Source organism: Lichenostomus cassidix, chromosome 1, assembly GCF_008360975.1.
Source record: "Lichenostomus cassidix isolate B80296 chromosome 1, HeHo_3.0, whole genome shotgun sequence".
NCBI lineage: Eukaryota > Metazoa > Chordata > Aves > Passeriformes > Meliphagidae > Lichenostomus > Lichenostomus cassidix.
In genome coordinates this window covers 92896964-92917277 of record NC_139479.1, presented here as the reverse complement: position 1 = coordinate 92917277, position 20314 = coordinate 92896964, and the positions used below count along the sequence as shown (strand labels likewise).

General features: G+C 46.5%; 1 protein-coding gene across 1 annotated transcript; it reads right to left on the bottom strand.

Moving 5' to 3' along the window:
* Window positions 1–6877: 6877 nt before the first annotated feature.
* On the bottom strand, window positions 6878–19280 carry DRD3 (dopamine receptor D3). The gene is made up of 6 exons (XM_085071018.1): window positions 18685–19280; window positions 13622–13734; window positions 12250–12392; window positions 10991–11187; window positions 9767–10112; window positions 6878–8908 (listed from the first exon to the last, which is right to left on the bottom strand). Exons 1-6 carry the CDS (start codon window positions 18964–18966, stop codon window positions 8712–8714), a joined length of 1278 nt encoding a protein of 425 aa, XP_084927144.1. The 5' UTR covers window positions 18967–19280; the 3' UTR covers window positions 6878–8711.
* Window positions 19281–20314: the final 1034 nt, after the last annotated feature.

Sequence of the window (20314 nt, the reverse complement as noted above, 5' to 3'; positions counted from 1 at the left end):
CATACTGCTGTGTTACCTTTTTTTTCCAGTCATGGCCATTAGGCTTTCCTGTTACAGTTTTTTACTTAGCTTTTTGTGTGTGCATGTGTGTACCACAGCTGCACAAAATAAACCATTTTCTATTGGGCAGAATTTGACCGACTACATCATTCAGTATCTAACAAAAACAGTTACAAGTGTCACTAAACCTGAAAAAACCTTAATGTATTTTATTTATACAGCTTCTCAATGTCAGTTCTCTTAGTTCACACTGTAAAAATTCAACATTTTTCATGCTAACTTAAAAAGTTTTTTGTTTATTTCCAGGCAGAGATTTAATTTCCTTCAAAAACAGGATTCTTTCCCTATTACGAGGATGAAAACTACTTGAAGAAAGCTAAAGTTTCCATGGAGAAGTGAAAATTGAAATTAATAAGGAGTGGAAAAATGTCTGTGCTAAATTAACTTCACTAAGCACAGAAGACTGCGAAAACATCCTTGACTGCCATCCATCCCCAAAGGGCAGAATATATAAGAGCAGAGCAGAATACAAAAAGGACTGTGTGTTACAAAACCATTAGACCCTTGAATATCTTTTCCTTAGCAACTTTTAGTGTAATCTTCCTTCTAATAAAGAAAAATCTTTCACGCTGATGAGCATAACTGACAGGGCTGCATGTTAAGTGCCAAGTCCTGTGCCTTTCTGACCACTTCATCAGTATTCTGCTCAGTAGCTTCACCTTTTCAGAGCTATTTTAATATTGCAGACTCTTCAGCAGTTTCAAAGGTATGCTTTGAAATGTGTTAAGGGAAAAGAGAATCAAATTGGTTTATCGGGTAAATGTTTTCTCCTTTCCTTCAGGTTTGTAATTTCCTGCCCCTCTCCTGCTGTTCATCCACCCCATCCTGTAAATTGTTAGGACACAGTGTCCAAGACACACAGAGTGTATCCAGCCTTGTCTGACAGTTTCTAGGTCTGCTCCTTTGTGGCTCTGCAGGATTGCAGGAGCTGCCCAAGACTGGAAGTGTTCCAGCAGGGTGTTCAATTTATTTCTGCATCTCTACAGTCCAGAGGGCTTTCAGATCATGGGATTTTTATGCATAGAAAAATCGGTTCCAGGTGTGTTTCAGAGGTGCTTTTAATCATTGAGTAGATTTTTATATTTTTCATCCTGAACCCTGGGTTTTTTTTGATTCATAACCCAAGTTGGCAGACAAAGGGCTCCAATAAAATGTTTAAGCCTTTCTCAGTAATTTCAGAGATGTTTCCTCTGTGATGTAGAAGGCACACATGAAATAGATGATGATGCAGGCCAGTATAATGGTTTTATTTGTCATACTCTGGAGTGAGCTACATGATTCACTAGGGACCTCATCACTTTTCTGGCAATGCAACACTCCTTCAGACTATTAAAGATGTTCAAGCACACGTTACCATCCTTTCTTACGCACATTCTGAAGGCATGACAGGACTTTTCAAACAAAAGGAGAATTAATTTAAATCCCTTTGAGAAGTTGGATCTAGACTGACAAAGTTGGTGCTGGCACAAAAATGATGCAGCAAAATGTTCTTGCTTCCCTGTTGATGTTGCCAATGTGAACAGTGTCTGTCAGAGTACACAGTCTCCTCCCTGGGGACGTATTGACTTGGAAAAGCAACACCTTTCCTGCCTCACAATGAGGTGATGATGAACTGCCTGATGGTTAAGTCTACATCTGTCTGTGTGATTTAATTACATTGGTCAGATGGAGGTGCAACACAGTGGGATGCTCTGTCATGCTTCTGACACAGCTCCTCCAGCTCCTGGTCTGGCTTACTCCCCATCATTACAAAATCTGTGGAGAAAGCCTGCTCTGTTCACAGCTATATGTGTCTGAACATCTTGCAGAGCTCCTTGGGAAGCAGTTTTGGATGAGAAGGGGTTATCTGGTTAACTGGGATTATTTCAAACTTTAGCCTGAAAATTTAGGAAGCTGTTTAGTGAGGACCAAAGGTAAAGAAATTACAAATAAAGGCATTTGGATCTGCCTGACTGCTCAGGATTAACCAGCTTTCTGTCTCCCCTATCCTGTTAGAGTGTAAAGCATTTTCTGGCCCAAGGGAGCAGCCAGTGCACTGGGAAAGGCAATGGCTGTGGTTCGTGCCAGAGGCTCTACAGGACAGGGTGTATCTTACTGCCTGGACGTACAGAATGGATTCATCTGCAGGTTGCTGATCAAGAAAAGATCTAAGAACTGCAGGCCTTAGATGCAATGGCCCAGCACAGACTTTCACAAAAGGAGCGGTTTCAAGGTCCTCAGCCAGAGTTCCTGGATCCATTGCCATGCTCTGTGAGTGATACCTTGTGCTCTTGAGCTGACTGCCTTTCTGAGCTGTTGGATGTGTTGCAACTCATGACACAAAGGTGGCTTGGTAGCAATGCTTTGTGCTCATTGCTCCCTCTTTGCACAGGAGAACATCTGGTTTGCCTTCTGATGAGGTAATCAGGGGAGGTATTGATGTAGCCAGCATCTTGCAGGAAGCCAGCAGAGCCTACAAATCTGTCTTGAGCTTTTTATACTGCCTTTCCTGGACCAGAATGGAACCACCTACAAAGTAATGTCAACTTCAATTGTACTATGTGCTGAAAAGCAGCTGAAGAAACCAGCCCTTAGGAAAGCCAGATGCTTTCCTCAGACAAAGCTGAGGGAGCTGCGATGAGAGAACAGACTGGCAGGCAGCTGAAGCCTTTAAAGAGATGCAGCCTCTTCAGGAAAGGGAACAGGAGATGGAGCGTCTGGGAGGAAGGAACACAGGCAAACAGGATGATTAGGATTTGGCAAGGACAGCAAAAAAAGGAGTGGGAGCTGTGCAGTATGTCCATGGGTAGCACTGCCAGCATCAAGCTGCAGAAGCCACTGGCACGTGCCTTTTTCCATCCCTTGTTTTGTGCACATCTTGAGGAAGAAGCGCTCTGTTGTAGTTCAAGGACTTTAGCAATGGCTGCACAAGAGCAAAAGGCCACAGAGGAATGCTGGTAGCCCCCAGACCTGAGGCTGATGGGGGTACTTAGTGCTGGACTCAACCCCGGCACCTGGCTCCCCTGCTGCCCACAGCCAGTGCCATCACAAATATTCAAGGGAGTCCTGCAGCACCAACCATCTGCTCACATCCCTTGACCTGACCCCCAGAGAGAGACAGAAGTGCTGCTGCCTCTCAGCTGAGGCATAGCAAGGTGAGCAGTCATCTGCACCACAGCCCTTCTGCCATGACATAGCATGGCAGAAAGAAATGTAATTCCCTCAGTATTTGTGCTTCTGTCAAGTGAAAAGTGGCCTTTATTTGGGCTGTTCAATTTGCCATGCTCACAGCTGTGGGGTAAAACTTTTTAAAACTGACAAGAGTCCCCAGGGCAGGAAACCAGAAAGGTCTTCCCCACATCATCAAACATACAACAGCCTGATGCTTGTCTCACTGAGATGCTTAAATCATTATACTGAAATTAATTTTAATTATGTTCATTTTCTTCTTTGGCCCTAGGGGTTTTCTTTGCCTCACATTTCCAGAGGCATTCAGGGATGAGATGACACCAGTGTCTGCCAGGAAGAGATTGATCATAAAGGAAGCTCAGGAAGCCTGGGCCTGGGAGAAAGTGTATCCCTGTTGTAGAAAGGTGTGGTTGGCATCAGAGCTACTGGCTCCTGATCTGACACTTGAGGCAGTAAGAAATCAAGGAACAGTGGCATGAGTGATGCCAGGAAGGCATAGCAAGAAAGGTCACTGCTATGTCTTGAGATGAAATTGGCCATTTGGAGAGTAACAGAGCAGAGCTGGATCAGTGGCACTTGAGATTGAAAGGCAATATTGGTCTGGGATATATCTTCTATATCCTGTTCAATGTCATTCAGCAAGAGGCACATAGCAGCTGATGCTGACTTTGAAGAAGTACAGCTTTCAATCCCTCACACCTTGAAATTCCTGCAGCCTTGTGAGCCTTTGCTCCTAAGGCAGCAGGTCAGGTGCTAAAACACTGCCAGGACATGACAACTATGTTAATTCACTATTACCATTAGATAAGGAAAAACTCACTTTGATGGCTCATTCAGAGGCTTATGCAGACTTGGCTTACTTGCACTGGTCAGAGAAAGAACTGATGTGCCCATTCTTTTTGGGAGATGAGACACCTCAGGTGTGTTTGGCTGCCAGAGTCTCTCATCACTTTGTGACCAAACCATCACACACTTAGCTGAAACTAATCAGATTGCTACCAGTGTCCTCTGGGTTGTCCACAAGTCCTATTTGTAGTTCTCTGCAGGCTGTTGATCCTTCCTTGACATGCTGGCATTGATTAGACATTCTTCAGAAAACATCACATCAGTAACAGCAATAAGCTGCAGCTGAGCTCTGTATTCCAGAGGAGCTGCCAACCTGAGCAGGTTGTCCCAGCCCCAGCTGGGAGCAGAGAACCCCATGTCACTCCAATCCCCCTCAGAGAGTCACACTCCAGGGGTATTCCCTCCTCTTCCCAAGGGAGAAGCTGCCTGTGCTTCGCCCCACAGTGGGGTCTAGCTGAGCTCAGCTGAGTATCTGGCCAGGCCAGTCCATCCCCTAAAGGGCCTAAGGAGGGTTACCTGGGCAAGTGAGATTTTTCTGCAAGGTTTTGCTTTGTCCTTGTAGTCTGGGAAATGAGGATTTGAATATCTGGCTGCAGCTGGGATTGTTAAAACATGTCCAACAGCCACTGCAAGGTACCTGGAGCTTGTTTACTGAGCAGTGTCACCTGCATGTTTGGGCTGTGCTAACAGGAGAAACCCAGCTCCTCCATAATTTCCTTGCCTTCCCAGGAATCAGCTTGTCCTCATGGAAGATTGTTTCATCTTCTGCCCCATGGGCCTTTGTGCTCTTCTGCCTAAAGATTCCTGCATGAACCAATGCCTGATGCTGCCTCTGACAAGGCAGAGTGTTTTATGGCTTCTTCTCTGTTTATATTTCACAATGTAAAACTTAATATAAGAGCTTTTGGTTCTAGCTCTGGATGGTCTCAGTTGGGTGCCTGGTACCATTTAAGAGATTAGTAACTTTTTTAACGTAATCTGTGTTTTTCCTCTGAGACCTGAAGTTTAACACATGCAGCAGGTGACACATCTGTCACAGATGGTGACATGGCCCCAGGTACATGTGGAATAGCAAACTGTGGGGTATGTGGGCTCAGTGGCTCATTCATCTGGGTTTGTGCAGCTGAGCCAGAGCCTATGGCTCTGAGAGCTGGGAGATGGTGGATGCAGGGGATAAATGGTGGTTTTCAGTCCATTTCTCAGGCGTGCTGTAAATGTGTCTAGACAGGCAGTACTTGGATGGCTGCCTTGTACCTTGCAGGGGGGGCTGATCTCCCCAGTGCATGTTGCCAGCTCTCCTTCATCTCCAAAGAGTCTTAACTCTCCTCAGCTACAGTAGAGCTGCTTCCTGGCTGTTCTGTCTCCTGGCTCGTTTACAAATGTCTTCCAGCACAAGGGACCTGAGCTATCCCATTCCAGCTGCCTGGTGGAGCAGGGTGGAGGTGAGCACAGACTGCAGGGCCTCATGCTGCACCTGCACATCTGCCCAGCCCTGCTGCCAGAGCAACCTGTGGCTGTCTCTGAGCTCCCTTCTCCTCTCTTCAGGAGAGGAGGTTTTTGCATTATCCAAAGGCTCTTCTAATGTGAATATCAGCATGTAAATGAATCCCTGGAGAATGCAGGGCACAGCATCACAGCTCTCCTCTCCCAGCCAGTTGTGGAGTCAGGGAAAACAAAACAGCAAAGAGGAAAATGTTGTAGAAAGTTAAGATTAGTAGGAGACATTGAGTGGTTGAAAATTCTCCTGAATGCAGATTATTTTGCTGTAAATAATGAGTGGGGGTGTGTCTTGGGGGGATCGTCAGCAGTCCTTCTGGCTTGCTGGAGAGGGTGGAGGAGCATCAACTCCTTGCACCTTTGATTGTTTCTGTTCCTTGGCCTTGTCTATGGGATCATCTATGTTCATATTGCCAGAGTAAAACAGGGTGTGGAGCTCAAGCAGCATTTTGAGGGAGGAGGAGATAGGGATTATTTTGGTTTGGAGTTGAGTTTTTGTAATTGTATGAGGGTTTTCTGGTGTCTTTTTTCTCCTTTTTTTTTTAGTCCACAGCAGGTTATAGTTCAAGAGGTTGCTGTCAGTTCTGTGACCTGATAGTTCAAATCTTAGTTAGTAGAGAAAGAACTGCATGTTTAGATATAGAATTTTCTCCATCCCTAATAGCTGTGTGAACATCCACCAAAATGCTGCTTAGTCTTCTGCTACACCTCCTGTTCTTCCCTCTATTCTGAATCATCTTGGGGATCACTCCTCAAAGAACAGGTTCAAATTCAAGTAAGATCAAACTGACTCCTGACTGATGCTAGGCCAGGTCTTGAAATGGGTCTATTCGTCCTTTAAAAGATCTTCTCATTTCCTCCTTTGTCACAATTGTTTTATAGAGCAACTGGACTGGTGATCTCTGTTATGAAGCATCTTAATGAGAATTCCTTAAGAGAGTGGAATTCCTTAATGAGAGTGGCAATCTGTCCACAGGTTGATTCACTCAATTGATACCTCCACCATCCTGTGTGCTGAGTGCCTCCTGTGCTGTCCAGCATCTCTGAGCAGATGGAGTAACACTACTGCATGTCTGCCTGGCATAGCTGGGAAACTAATGGACCACATTTTCAGAATTCATCTGCTGGAAGTGTTTACAGCAGCCTTTGATTTCTTTCCCAGTTGCAAAGGGAAATGCAAGTAATAATAAAGACTTCTTGCGGGCGTCCAGGTGGATGATAATTTTTTACAGGGAAAGTGTTAAGAGGGCTACAGATGACAAACAGCTTATGGAAGGGCGTGCAGTCACCACAAAGGCACCAAAACTTCCAGTTACACTTGTGTTTTATTGGGTTAAGGCAGTCACAATGCAGTATGGAGAGCACTTCCCCAGGCAAATGACACATGCTCTCCCAAAGATCCTCCTCCCAAAACCCAGACAAACCAAAGCAGCAGCTAGAGCTCTGCTGTGTGCTCTGGAGGCAGAGGACAATGGCTTTGGCTTTATATTAGGAAAGGGAGGAAGTCCTTCCCAGATGGAGAAGCTGTGGCATGGACACAGGAGCAGCACACAGAGTTATGTCCAAAGCTATCAAACGAGCATGGCTGACAGCACAACTAAGCCAGGTCCTGGGGAGTGAGAGCTGAAGCCTCTGATCTAGTAGAGCAAGGGGGCAACAGGAGAGAACTGTGCTGAGGCTTTCTGGCCCATGCCATGTTTGTCTATATAAGGGAAAGAGCATTAGAATGCCCTGACGTGAGACCAGCTTACACAGTACATCAGGACTTGTCTGTTTTTTCATCCAGGAGCTACTGGAGATGGCTTTGTAGAACACTGCTGAGAAAGGAGATGGTGGCTGGGCTGCATTTGGCCAACTCCTGGATGCTGGGATATACAGATGCCATATATGATGCCAAGAGTATTGGCAAGGGGCTTCAGGGAGAGTCCTGGGGCTGATCCCAAGGCAAATGTCCCTTCTTACTGGGAGGGGTGTTATGAAACAGCTCTCTCCCATGTATGAGCTGTAACAGGAGTCATTGCAGCAGCCAGGTGGTACAAACCCTAAATCTAGCAGTGCTCCTGCCAGGAGAAGAGCACAGGTGAAGATTGGTTCCAAAGAAACCTTGACCAAGATTTGAGACAGGGTGCATGCAACCAGCTGGAAAAACAAGCTTGAATCTATGGGAGCTATCACAGACCTTGCTCTCTTCATGGCCCCAGTAGATCACTGGGGTGTGTAGTTGTTAAGTAGTGGCCAATCTGTCACTGGTCCTTGGGTCAGGAGGAGAGGGGACCCTGGGGTAGTGTTGCACTTCTCATGTGAGCTGACCTACCAGAGGGAGGGCAGCCACCTCTCCACCTTGCAAGGAGCAGTAAAATACAAGCTGGCAGCACAAGGGAAGATTTCATTTGCAATTAGGGCGATTTTCTCAAGAACTCAGACTCAGACTGACCCAGTTTTATGGGCAAAGCTTTTGATGGAAACAACAGGAAAGTTGTTATTTTCCCATCAGAGCTCCTTTTCTAAGTTTCCTTGTCCAATTTTTGCTCTTGGCTCCTGATTGAAGAGATCAGGATCCTTATCAAAGAGGTCATGTTCTGTCCTCCTACCTGGACTGCTGTGCTTGAGCTGGGTGCCTTCTGCAGGCTGAGGTTCCAGCTGTGGGAGGGCAAATGCATTTCCAGCACGTAGGCAGCAGAGATGAGAGATGCCATCTGCGTTTGGGTCCTGTGTGCCCTGCAAACCTGGCAGCTCCCAGGAGCCATGTGCTATGGTGGCTGATCTGCTGCACACCCGGGGCTGTGCCCAGTGCTGAGGGACTCCCTGGCTGGTCCCTGTCCTCTTCCCCTCCCTCCCTCCATCCACAGAAGTGGGAAGCACTGGTGCTCCCTTAGGCAGGAGCGCTGAGGCTCAGTGTGTGAAGGCAGCCATGCAGGTGGGATGTGTCCCTGCTCATCCCTCGGGTGCAGGGGGTGCCTGGCTGTCAGCAATGACCACATCACACAATGGGCACGTCACGCAATGGCCATGTCACGCTGACCACCACTGCTCCCAGCCAAGGGCAGCACGGCACTCCCCGCTGTGTGGAAAGCAGAGGGAGGAAGGGCCCTGCCTTGTCCCAGCCCAGGGGTCTGCTGCAGACCTGTGTGGCCCCGCAGTCAGCAGCAGAGGATCTTGAGGAAGGCTTTGCGGAAGTCAGTGTTGAAGGTTGTGTAGATGATGGGGTTGAGGGCGCTGTTGACGTACCCGAGCCAGGTGCTGGCACTGTAGAGCCCTGGAGGCACATGGCAGGATGGGCAGTGGGCGTTGAGGATGTGAATCAAGAAGAAGGGCAGCCAGCAGACTATGAATGCCCCTGGGTTTAGAGAGAGGCAGAAAACAATCCATGAGTTTAGAGAAGTAATTATTTGGAAAGGGGCCTGCACTTGTGCCCCCTCCCTCCACCCCTTCACTATTTCCATGATATTTCTGTATTTCACAAACACTGAAGGCCATGTTTATTTCTGACACAGAGAGATGTGGCAAAAGCTCAAGCTCTTTCCTTGGCACCAGCTTTGTGAATGGATGGATGGATGGATGGATGGGGCTGGAGAAGTGGTCTGATGACAGACAAAAGCAAGTGGCCACAACTTTGAGGGAAAGCCTGCTGCCTCAGCTGCTTTAGTCAGTAAGGATCAGGGCTACTTTATTTCTGTGCTGCCACTGAGTTAATGGGGGAAACAGTGCATCTGGTGACCATAGCAGGTGACAGGGACACCAGTCTCTTGGTTCTCTACCCAGCTGTATGAACTGGTTCCTCTGCAGCTTCTTGCCTCAGTTTCCCCTCCTGTAATTGGATCCAAAAGTTTCTGCATATATGGAAACTTAGGATTGTTCCAGTCTTGTAACAGTAAAACAAAGGAAAAGGAAAAGCAAAGGTGTTGGCTGTTGCTCCCTCCTAGTAGGACTTGTTGGCCACTGATTTAAAACACCAGAGTAACAAAACATAGTAAAGAAAACACTAACATATTTGGCTCTCAACATTTGGGAGCATTGTTTTAGATCCCTAAATGTCCCACCACTGTCTCTCCTGAGTTTGTGAAGTAGTAACAGCTGAAGCCAGGGCCTAGCTAGCATTTTTAAAAATCTCAATATTGTATTAGGAGATTCTGTGCTCCTGGAAGTCCCAAACCATGAGCCCTTGCACCCCACAGACAGAAAGTCTCTCACTCACCCAGAACAATTGCCAGCATCTGTGTGGCCTTCCTCTCCCGCAGCTGGACCAGTCGGGGCTGCTGCTGTGCCAGCTTCAAGCTGCTGATGGTTCTACCATTGCTGAGCCTCCGAACCTCCACTGCTGGCTTTGTGCTCCTTCTCCTCTCTTCCCACCTGCTGTTTTGTGCAGTCCCTGGTGCCTTGGTGAGGGATGCCTCATGGCAGAAGCTTCGGTACCGCTGCAGGCTGAAGACAGTCAGCAACCTCCTTTTTGGAGACATCTCCTGGCCTGTGCATTTGAGTGAGAGACAGGGGGAAAATGTGCCTTGGCATCTGTTTGGTAAAGCTTTCCTCTCCATGTGTTCCTGCAAAAGAGGATGCCACAGAAAAACTGGAAACCATCCAAACTGCTCATTGGGTCAGAGGATGATGAGGAAAAGTTGTAGGGAGTTAGTTATCCTTAGCCCCACTCTCCTCTCACATTGCACCATGTCATCTGGACTGTCCTGGGGGTTAACCAGCACTTTACAACTCTCTGCCTCCATCCCACCAAGGAGAAGCATGAGAACAGTAAGAGCAGAAATACCTGCTCTGCTACCCTCTCATCTGTATTTTTGTGTTGGCCCTGCTCCCCTCAGCATCCCCACCCTTTTAATGTAGCTTCACTGTGTGAAAATGGGTAAAAGGAGTGGATATGCATGAGCAGGCAATTCCTTTCAAACTGTTGTGTTGGTTCCCATGGTTGCAGATATTTCATCTAGAAAGGTCAGTGGAACAAATGCTGCATGCACCGTGAGCATTTTGACCTCTTAAGTCTGTCAGATGAAGAGGGTTTTTTATTTTAATAACAGAGGTTAGAGCCTGTGAAGCCCTGAGAATGAAGCTTCACAGAGCAAAAATCAATAAATGAAGACATAAATATCAATAAATGAAGAAATTACCCAGACCTATGCATGGCTGAGAAAACCCTGCTCTGAAGAAATATTGAAATAGGTTGTGCTCTTTTCTAGTTGCCACTTCTAGAGGGCAGAGATACACAGGGAATATCCTCTTTCTAGAGGTCTGGAAAGGATTTAACTGGAGCTTCTGCACCTAAAATATCATGCTATATGAGTGAGGGATGGGATGAAAACATGTCATGTCCCTCCTTATCCCTTCTCTTCTATGCTTTGACCCTTTGAGGAGAAGAGATGATGCATTCTGTCCTTTTTGACACCTCCTACTGTGTTCATGTGGCTCTTACTTGGTGTGCATAACTCGGTTTGGTGCTGGCGCTGTGGCTGCCCTGCCGCGTGAGCGTTCGCTTCTTTTGCCTCTGTCTGAGCACGAGGTAAATCCGGACATAGAGCAGCAGGGTCACCATGAAGGGGAGGTAGAAGGACACCAAAGAGGAGTAGATGATGAAACTGGGGTTGGATATGGAACAGACACTGGGATCCCCTGGGGAGGAGAAGAGAGAGAGAGAGAAGAGCGGCTGAGCAGCTTCAGTTCAGTACAAGGAGGCTCTTGGCAAAGCAAGTCAAAAGGTGGCTGGGGAAAAAGGCAGTGTAGAGTGCAGATTATGCTGTGGCTTACCCACTTACCTAACTGCTGCTTAAAATGAACCCAACACAGGGCCATCCAGCATTAGCCAGCATGCATCTGCCTGCTCTTCTGTCCAACAGCTCTGTCCTCTTCTCTCATGTCTCTTCCTATCCTTTTTCAGAAGATCCTTCCCCTTCTTCCTTTCACCTATTCTTTTGACAGCCTCTGAGCTGTCTAGATGCAGAGTGTGCATTCACCCCTATCTGTCTGGACCAGGCAGAGGAAGGAAGCAGAACTTCCCAGTCCCACCCTTTTTTGCTTCAAGCATGCACAGAGGCTGGATGGGGAGCAGAGGCTTCTGCCTGTGACTCAGTGGGGAGGAAGGCTCCATGCTCCTCTGCCTCCACAGAGACTGCATTGCCCTAGCTGAGGGAAAGAGACCAACCTGCTTCCAAGGTTGAGGCTAAACTGTTTGCCCTCCTCAAGGGATTAGTTAAGGAAGCAGACAGCCAGTTGGATGGGAAGGAGGTTTCTAACAAGCAGTGCTAATATGCAATCCTTGCTGTTTAGAAATGTGTTCTGTATCAGAGTCAAAACTGTGTCTGAACCTGTTGATATCAGCAAGATGCCATTAAGTCTGGTGTGTGTGTTGTATGTGCTGCACATTTTGCTCTGTGGGTTTAAAGTGGTTGTTTGATGGGAATCTGAAGACCTGGACACCTTGATGGGCATTGATTTGGCAGTAGAACAGTCATGTTTGCCCTTTAGAGCAATAGTCAGTGTCTGCCTGAGCAAATGGCAAGTATATAGACAAGAGCACATGGGGATTTTTCTCTCCTTCCATAGTGTGCTTTCCAGTTCCATTAAATTTCCTCTAACTTGGCAAATCTGCAGGACCCATGTCAAATGACCTGGGCATACACAGGGCAGCTCCATTCCCAACCCCTCCTGAGTGCTATTGTTCAGGATATCACCTACCTGTAGTATTGAAGCCAAAGAGGAGAGGGCATGACACTGCAAACGCCAGCATCCAGACTATCACAATCATGAGAGAGACCCTCCTGCAGGAGCTCTGCCCAGTGCTGTACTGGTACTGAACTGGTTTCACCACTGCGGTGTATCTGCAGATCAAACCAGCTCCAGGAAGAGGAGAGGGAGGAATGGAGGGAGGGAAAGGACCAGGTTTTTTAAAAGAGAAATGGGAGAAATGTAGGGAACATGATGGTGAATGTGGTGAAGAATAGGAAGAGGAAAGTAGAGAAGATCAGATGATGGGATCAGCAATTTGTAGAAATGGTAAGTGGGGCATTGCAGGGAGGAACAGAGGAAATCAGTTAGTTGGCAGTGCAGAGTTAGTTAGCAGCGCAGAGAAACACTCAGCAGAACTGACACCATGTAAAGCTGCAAGGTTTGGGCTACCAGATGGATCTAGAAACCCCAGGAAACCCATGACCCTCAAGCCCCTAAATTTATATGGGCACTGCTGGGAAAGAGCACTCTGTGGAGCAATCACAATCTACTAAACTTTTTGTCTCATCTGCCTGGTCTGGAGTTAGCCTGACATGCATAGGACTGTCCAGGGGCAGGTGTCAAGGACCTTCAGCTGCTGGGGTGCCCCAGGGGATGCATCTCAGCAGGACTAGGATTTGGAAGGCACAGGAATCTCCTTTTTAGGAGAGCCTGGGGACTGCTCCTTGCAGACAGAGCCAAACTGAAGTGGGGATACAGATTCCCATGGAGGAATAGCAAACCAGCCCAGCACTGAGAGCTGCCTTGCATTATTATCCTTGAACTACACATTACAAAGGTACAGCATGCAATATTTTTCTCTTCTCCCACTCATTGGTCCCAATAGCACCAGATGTACCAAGGTCTTGGCTCCCAGCCCTCAGCATTGCTTAAAATAGGCTCAGCTTTAAAGTGCAGAAAACCAGAGCAAAGCTCAAGATTACACAGCAATACTCTTCATCTCTGACTATGTATATGGCAAGATTTTGCTTATTAAAACTCCACGAGTGAGATCTCCAGGAGAAACTCTCTTTGAGACTCAGTGGGAATTGGATGACCAATTTTGCTTCCTGCCTTCAAAAAGCTTGAGGATGTGGCTGACTACCTGCTGGGGATGTTTTATTGCTTGTGTCTCCCTGCCCTCCAGTGCAGACCCCTTCTAGCAGAATGTGAGCAGAGCCACATTTACAGCAGCAGTGGCAGGGACAGACTTGCAGGGAGGTTTGAGATCCTGAAGACACCAATAATGTCTGTGCACACCCCACTTCCTTGTCCCTGCACCAGTGGGGCACAGGGCTGACCCCCATATCCAGACTATCCCCTGGATGCTGCTGTGTCTCACCTGTCAATGCTGATGGCACAGAGGTTGAGGATGCTGGCTGTGCACATCATGACATCCATGGTGACGAAGATGTCGCAGCAGATCCGGCTGAACGTCCAGACCCCTCCGGTCACCTGCCCAGCAACACAGAACTGTCAGCCTTGTTCTGCACCAAGTCCTGGCAAGTTACATGTAAGGAGGTGCTCTCCTCAAGTATCTCAACAGCTAGAGGAGTTCATGTCCACAGTGATGGGCAGAGGGAAACTGAGGCACCTGGGTTGTGTGCAAGATAACGCAGCAGTAGGTGGTGGAGAAGGAGCTCACTTTAATTTCAATCCTTTATTGGCTCTTGCAGAGGGAGGCAGGGAGAAGAAACAGCAGCTATCCCTTCTCTCAAGGCCTAGCATGATAAATTGATTTAAATTTGATATCGCTGTGTTTATCCTTTGATTAATGATTATCTGAGAAAATCTAAGGGCTGAAAGTCTTTCTCAGCTTAGCTGCCAAAGTGCTCTTGCAGGCAGTGAGCTGGAAAAATGCTGCAAATTTTTTGCATTTATGTATGAAACTGAGATCTGAGACCGAGGCTTCTCAAAAACCTTATTTGAATTCTTATCTCAGTTACAGATTTTGATTATTAGATCTGAGTGAGAACTCACAGGCTATTCAGATAAACGGCTTGGGTTGCTACCAAGGTGTTGTACTGGTTGTTTTCAATTTTTAATCTGAAGTGTGTGGTTGTGAAGCCCACCTGCAGCCAGTCTTAGTGATGGAGAAAAGTGGTTCTTGGACCATCCACCAAATTCTTGTCCATTGACAACCTTTTCAGTTGATGATATGCTCCAACCTCTGTGTGGCCCTGCTGTCCTGGGGGTTGGGATGACAGCCTGACCCTGAGGGAAGTGGTCTGCCTCTCCTTCTAGGAGATGAACAAGGAGAAAGCCTTGCCCTCCAACTGCCAACAAACCCAATGTAAACCCCACTGAATGGGGAAGGGGGGTAGGAGGGAGAGGGAGGAAAGTCTATGCTTGGGAGAGAGCCTGGATTTTAGCCTTCAACCCCACCAATCCTGCTGTTTCAGCTGGATCCTGGAAAGCTATCAATACCACCACTAGTTCCTGGTCTTTCTGCTTATATTTAGACAACATCTAGAACACTTTACAGGAAAAACAGTTTTTCCCAGTACAGGAAAAACATTGACAAGTTGCGATCCAGTGGAGAGCCACCAAAACAATGCATAGGGGCTGGAGCAGCTGTGAGGACCAGCTAAGGGAACAGCACTTATTCAGTCTGGAAAAGAGATGGCTTTGAGGGGTGGGAGACTAACAGCCCTCCAGTGCCTAATGGGAGGTTATTGAGAAAGTTGGAGCCAGGCATTTCACAGCAGTGTGTGGTGGAAGCACAAGAGGCAACAGGGATGAGCTGGAAGAAAGGTGCACACTGGTTATGAAGGTTACTTTTCTGACCACAAGGACAATGACATAGTGGAGCCAGTTGCTTGCTAAGCCTGTGAAGGATTCATCCTTGGAGATTTTCAAGACCCATTCAAAAATACCCATCCCAGACCAGGCTGGAGAGGGTGCCACAAGTAAGCTTGGCTTCTCAGGCAGTGGGTCAACCCTGCAGCAAGTGCCAGTGCCTAGGAAGGATGGGGCTCCCTGGAGAGAGAAGCACTTGTATTAATACAGAATTCACTCTGTGAGAGCTGTTTAAGAAATAATCCTCAGAAATTTAAATGGTTCTGATAGTGGCAGCATTCCCATAGTCAGAGAATCTTGCTGAGGTGAGCTCTGTCTTTAGGGTGTTCTCTGCTGGGCCCAGGTGCTACATTTCAGAAATCAGGTATTGAATGAGGCAGTCTTCCATTAGGCCCTCTGACCCTGAATGAATGCAGGGGAGGGAAATGGGAATTGGCTTGCAGAATTCAGAAGGAAAGTATGCTTTCCTCTCCAGTTCTCTTGATAATGGGGGTGCTCCTTTGTTTTCTCATAAAAAAGTAAGTAAAAGGGGGAAAAAAAGCCAAACCAAAACTGCTGAGTTTTTCTTCACAGTTAGGTGAACTACAAGATGTGCAAACTGAAGGCTGTCCATCTGAAATTAGGGACCTTTATAGGTATGTTCAGCTTTCAAAGAAACACTACACTGGTTTTACTTTAGTTTCAGACTTTGAGATCTCCTTGGCCACCTCAAAATATATTAAAAAAAGATGCTGGAAGCCTTTGCAGTGGGACCCAGTAAGTGACGTTTCTGCAGTTTGAGGCAAAAAGCAATGCAGTTTCTGTGTGAGCTGTGGAGTCTGAAGAATATTTCACCAAGCCAGTGGCAGGTGTTCATATGAAAGCCAGCTGCTGCTAACCCAGCAGATGAACAGGCACTGAACTGAGGGAATTTCCAAGGTCCTGAGCACGTTCAAATGCTGAGCTCAAGAATGTGAACCATTAAAACTGAAGAAGGTGCTGGTGGGGATGGCTCAGAAGTGAGCCCTCTCAGGATGATGCATTCAGATCACACCACCTGCATACTAGAGTGTAGCTTGTGTAAGAGGATGCTTGACAGATCAAAATGTTTGGGCTTAAAACCCATCCTCACTTCCACCTACCACTTCTAAAACGGGGAGTAGCTCTGCTGAAGTTGGTGAATTAGTTAATATTTACCTGTGGGGTATATGAACACAGAATTTATTCCAGAATTTAACAGTGAAGAAGAGCCTTTTTATTACATGCCTTGTTCATATTTTTAAAAATTCTGTTTCTGCTCTTCCTTTTATTTCTCTGTTCTAATCATCTTTGCTAAAGCAGCTAGAACCCGCTAGTCTACATTTCTGGTTTTCATGTACTGGCAGCATACCTCTTCTTTATCCCTCTGGTGCTCTTTGTCCAGGAATCTCAAAGGACATCCCAGGTATTAATTGAATGAATCCTCACATCTGCCTGGGTGAGGTAGATGGTCAAATATTATTCTCTTACAGCTGATGAGAACAAACCACAGAGAGATGAGCTGATACAATCTCTCATTACCACTCAGTGACTGTGCAGCAGAAGTGGTAATAGTGTACAGATAAAATCCTGGCTCTGTTAAAGACACTGTTAAAACTCCCTATAGACTATTAAGGTCAGGTTCTCACCTCACCTTCATTGATGACCAGTCTGCTTTATCTACAAAATTGTGTTATTATTATTTTTAACTTCCAAACTCTACAGGAAGCTTTCCAGTTTATGAATGCACAATGATATTTTTTTTAAACTTATGAAAATCCATCACTCTCCTGAATTCTTAAAACAACAGAATCTCCACAATTGAGATATGAATGGTGAGGCCACATTGATGAGCACATGGATGGGAAAGTAAGAAACCAAGTTGCATCAGGCAATGATAGGCATGAAAGCAGAGGTGCATCACAGCAGGCTCCTGAAGGATTTTGTGTTTGAGAACTGCTGCTTGGGGGTGCTGTTGGCTCCTGCAGCTGGCAGATGGCTGCTCATGGGTTTGCACAGAGGGAGTACAAAGAGCACTCATGGTCAGGGCTGCTGAGCTGCAGTAACTCAGCTCTGTCCTCCTTCTGAAACCAGTCCAGTAGAGCTCCTGGAGCTCACAGAGCAGCTTAGGTCTCACTGCTCCTGTGTGAGAGATACAGATGAGGAGACAGTGTGATTCCCACATGGTCTCAGCAGATTAGACCTCAGTGCCAACCTTGTCCAGAAGCTTTCCTCCTCTTTGGAGGTAGAACTGGATGTTTTGAGAAGACTGAGGAGGATGTTCCTAACCATGCCACCACATGTCCTCATCCATTTATGCCACGACTCCAAGGCATGATGGTGTTTAATGCCATCAAACTCCAGTGGGAAGGATACCCTAATGCCACTGTCTTGGAAACCACAGTGAGCTTGAGCAGCCACAGCACCAGAGATCAGTAAAGAGGGGCAGCAGTATTGTTGTGTTAGATCTACCCACTTGCCCCAGAAGAGTGTTAGACACACTGCTGAATAGCTCTTCTGTGCTAGAAACCTCATTAGGTGGAGATGAGGGTTTTGAGGCTATAAAATGTTCCTACTGCAACTCTGTCACAGCCTTCCCAAAAGATTTCTCAGAAAGAGACAGTTCTGGTCTGCATGATTGATAAAATAACACATTTCATGGCCACAGATGACTCTAAAAATCTAGTGTAAAGAAGAAACTTCACAAACAACATTTAAATCTGAGGCATTCATCCACCTTCTCCATAAATAAGGGCCGGTTCTCAAAAGTCTGGTTTGATAAACCTTGAGTAGATGAATAGGTATTGTACACAGTTTTGGGGACTGAATGATTTTTTGGCAATTTCCAGGCTCATAGTGTATTGAAGCATGATGCCATTTCTGCTTCACTGGTAGCATCGCTGACCCATAAACAGCTGTAAATATTGAAAAAACTTTGGGGCTTTTTAGGCTGTTTTTTAAATCTTAGTCTTGCTGGAGTCCTACAGCCCAGTTCTATAGGCAATACTGTGCAACGCCAGGAGTGGTAATTTGGGTTTGGGATGTGTATGGGTTCTTTTCCCTGTTGTTTGGATGACTCTTGCATCAGCTACTTTGATTATCCAAGCTCCACAGACGGAAATTAGTCTTGAATGGGTCTACAAACACAACTAGGAAATGGACCTACTGTTGTGCTCAGAAATCATGACCAGGGCACTGCATGGGGGCAGAGGCTGCTCCACAGATGAGCCTCAGTCCCACCTCATCCACAGCACAAGAGAGTGCCAAGTGTTTTCTAAAGCAAAGCATAATGTGATTTCATTAAGGATTGGAATGCACTTGAGCTGATAGACTATTCCAGTTTGAAATAAAATTGGACTTTTAATAATATTTTTTAGCTGCAATCAAATTGAAGAGTCTAATCCTGTCTCACAGGGATGGCTTCCCACACACACACACTTATTCCTTTCTCTTTAATCATTCAGTGTAACTCACCCGAGCAGTACACATCCTGCAGGACAGCTCCAGGGCTGTTCCACACAGGTCAGTCTAAATGTTGCTACTGACTTCATTAGGAGCATGGCCACGCATGAAGTGGTGTGGTTAAATTCTGCAAATCACGTAACTCACCTCCAGGTACACCATCCATGGCATCACCAAAGTAGCCACCAGCAAATCTGCCACTGCCAGGCTCACCACGAGGTAGTTGGTTGTGGTTTGCAAGGTGCGTTCCCTCAGCACAGCCAAGCAGACCAGCACATTCCCAAAGATGATGGCCAGAATCAAGATGCAGTAGCAGAGGGCATAGTAGGCATGTGAGTGGGGCAGCTCAGGCTCCGTGGTGCTGTTTGCCCCACAGGGAATGGGGTCTGTTGTGTTAGGATGGCTGCTGGCTCTGGCGAAGAGGGCCATGGGGCTGCCACTGCAAAGAGAAAGAAAGAGAGGACTGAAAATAAGAGCTCTGCAATACCTGTGGAGAACAGTACCCCCTGTGGGTACTGGTAGGATTTTTATACTTTCCTTATGAATTCTCCTTCAAGCCAATCAAAGAGGTCTTTTTTCCGCTCATATACAGACAGAGCTTTGCTTAAAGACTTGCTGGGCCTTGTTCTGTTTTACACTGAATCTAAGCCAAGAGAAGAATGCAAGATTTCACCTCCTGCAAGATTTCACCTCCTGTGTGCATGTGAAAGATGTATCTTACCCACCAATGCAGCCTTTTGGAAAGTGGGCAATGGTTTTGAGATGCACCAAAGTCACACCACAGTACAAGTCAGATGGGCAAGAGTGCAGTCTGAAAGACAACAATTTGAAATTATGAGAAAGACCCAATAGAGTTGCCCAAACAAACTAGGGCTTGGCCAAAATTTGGAACTTATATATTTTCTTCTGGGAAGTATACTCCTCCTTCTCCCATCAAAAAATGTCTTCAATAACTTCACACACTCGAGTGCTTGGCATCCTGGCAGAGCCTCTTGATCCTTGGCTGCCTGGTAGCAAGTACCACCTCCAGAATTCCTCCTTTCCTGCAGCATGTTTCTGTCCCAAGCCCTATCTGCCTTGTAAAGGGTTGACTGCTGGTGCTGTTCCCATTTCATCCATAGTGTGCTCTGTGTTTTCCATGCCTGGCCAGATGTGCTTCCTGTGCTGAAAAGCAAACCAGCTTGATGTCTGGGATGAAATACTAGAAAGATACTTGCAGGCTACTCTGCATTTTGTTTTCTTACACTAGATTCAAGTCTGTTCTCAGTAACCTACCCTTTCCTGATTTAGGAGGAGGATTTTTTCCAGAAATATGAAAGCTGCTGTCCCAAGGTTGTTCCATGACATTTAATGGCTTGTATCTTTTTTTCCTTTGCTACTGCTCCTGCTGCTGAACTCATCATCAATGTGACAGGTATGCAAGGCAAGGACAAAACATTGCAATGCCAGTAATATAAATATTACTCTGTTTCACCTCACCCCTTGAACAGCAGCATCTGTGATGCACAGCTGCTGCACAGCTACACTCCTGGAAGAGTGCAATAGGTACAAATTGCTTCAGCCCCTTGGGATATTCTCATCCTTAAAACTGGTGCCCCTCTCCCCTGATGCTTTGTAGCTGGGAGAGGACAAGGGTTGAATGAGATGGAAACTGAACTTCCCTACATCCTGTGGACACAGATCTCTCAGAACAGGGGTGAAACAATCTCCTATGGCATGCACTTTGTTTGAAAGTCCCTGTGCTTGTCTTCTCTCTTTCTTCTGCATGACCCTGACA

Coding starts and splice junctions, on each gene's coding strand:
- DRD3 (XM_085071018.1), bottom strand. CDS start 18,966: ATGGCCCTCTTCGCCAGAGCCAGCAGCCATCCTAACACAACAGACCCC. Junction 12,393..13,621: donor TGTGCCATCAGCATTGACAG/GTGAGACACAGC, acceptor TTTGATCTGCAG/ATACACCGCAGTGGTGAAAC. Junction 8,909..9,766: donor GATGCTGGCAATTGTTCTGG/GTGAGTGAGAGA, acceptor CTCTAAACCCAG/GGGCATTCATAGTCTGCTGG.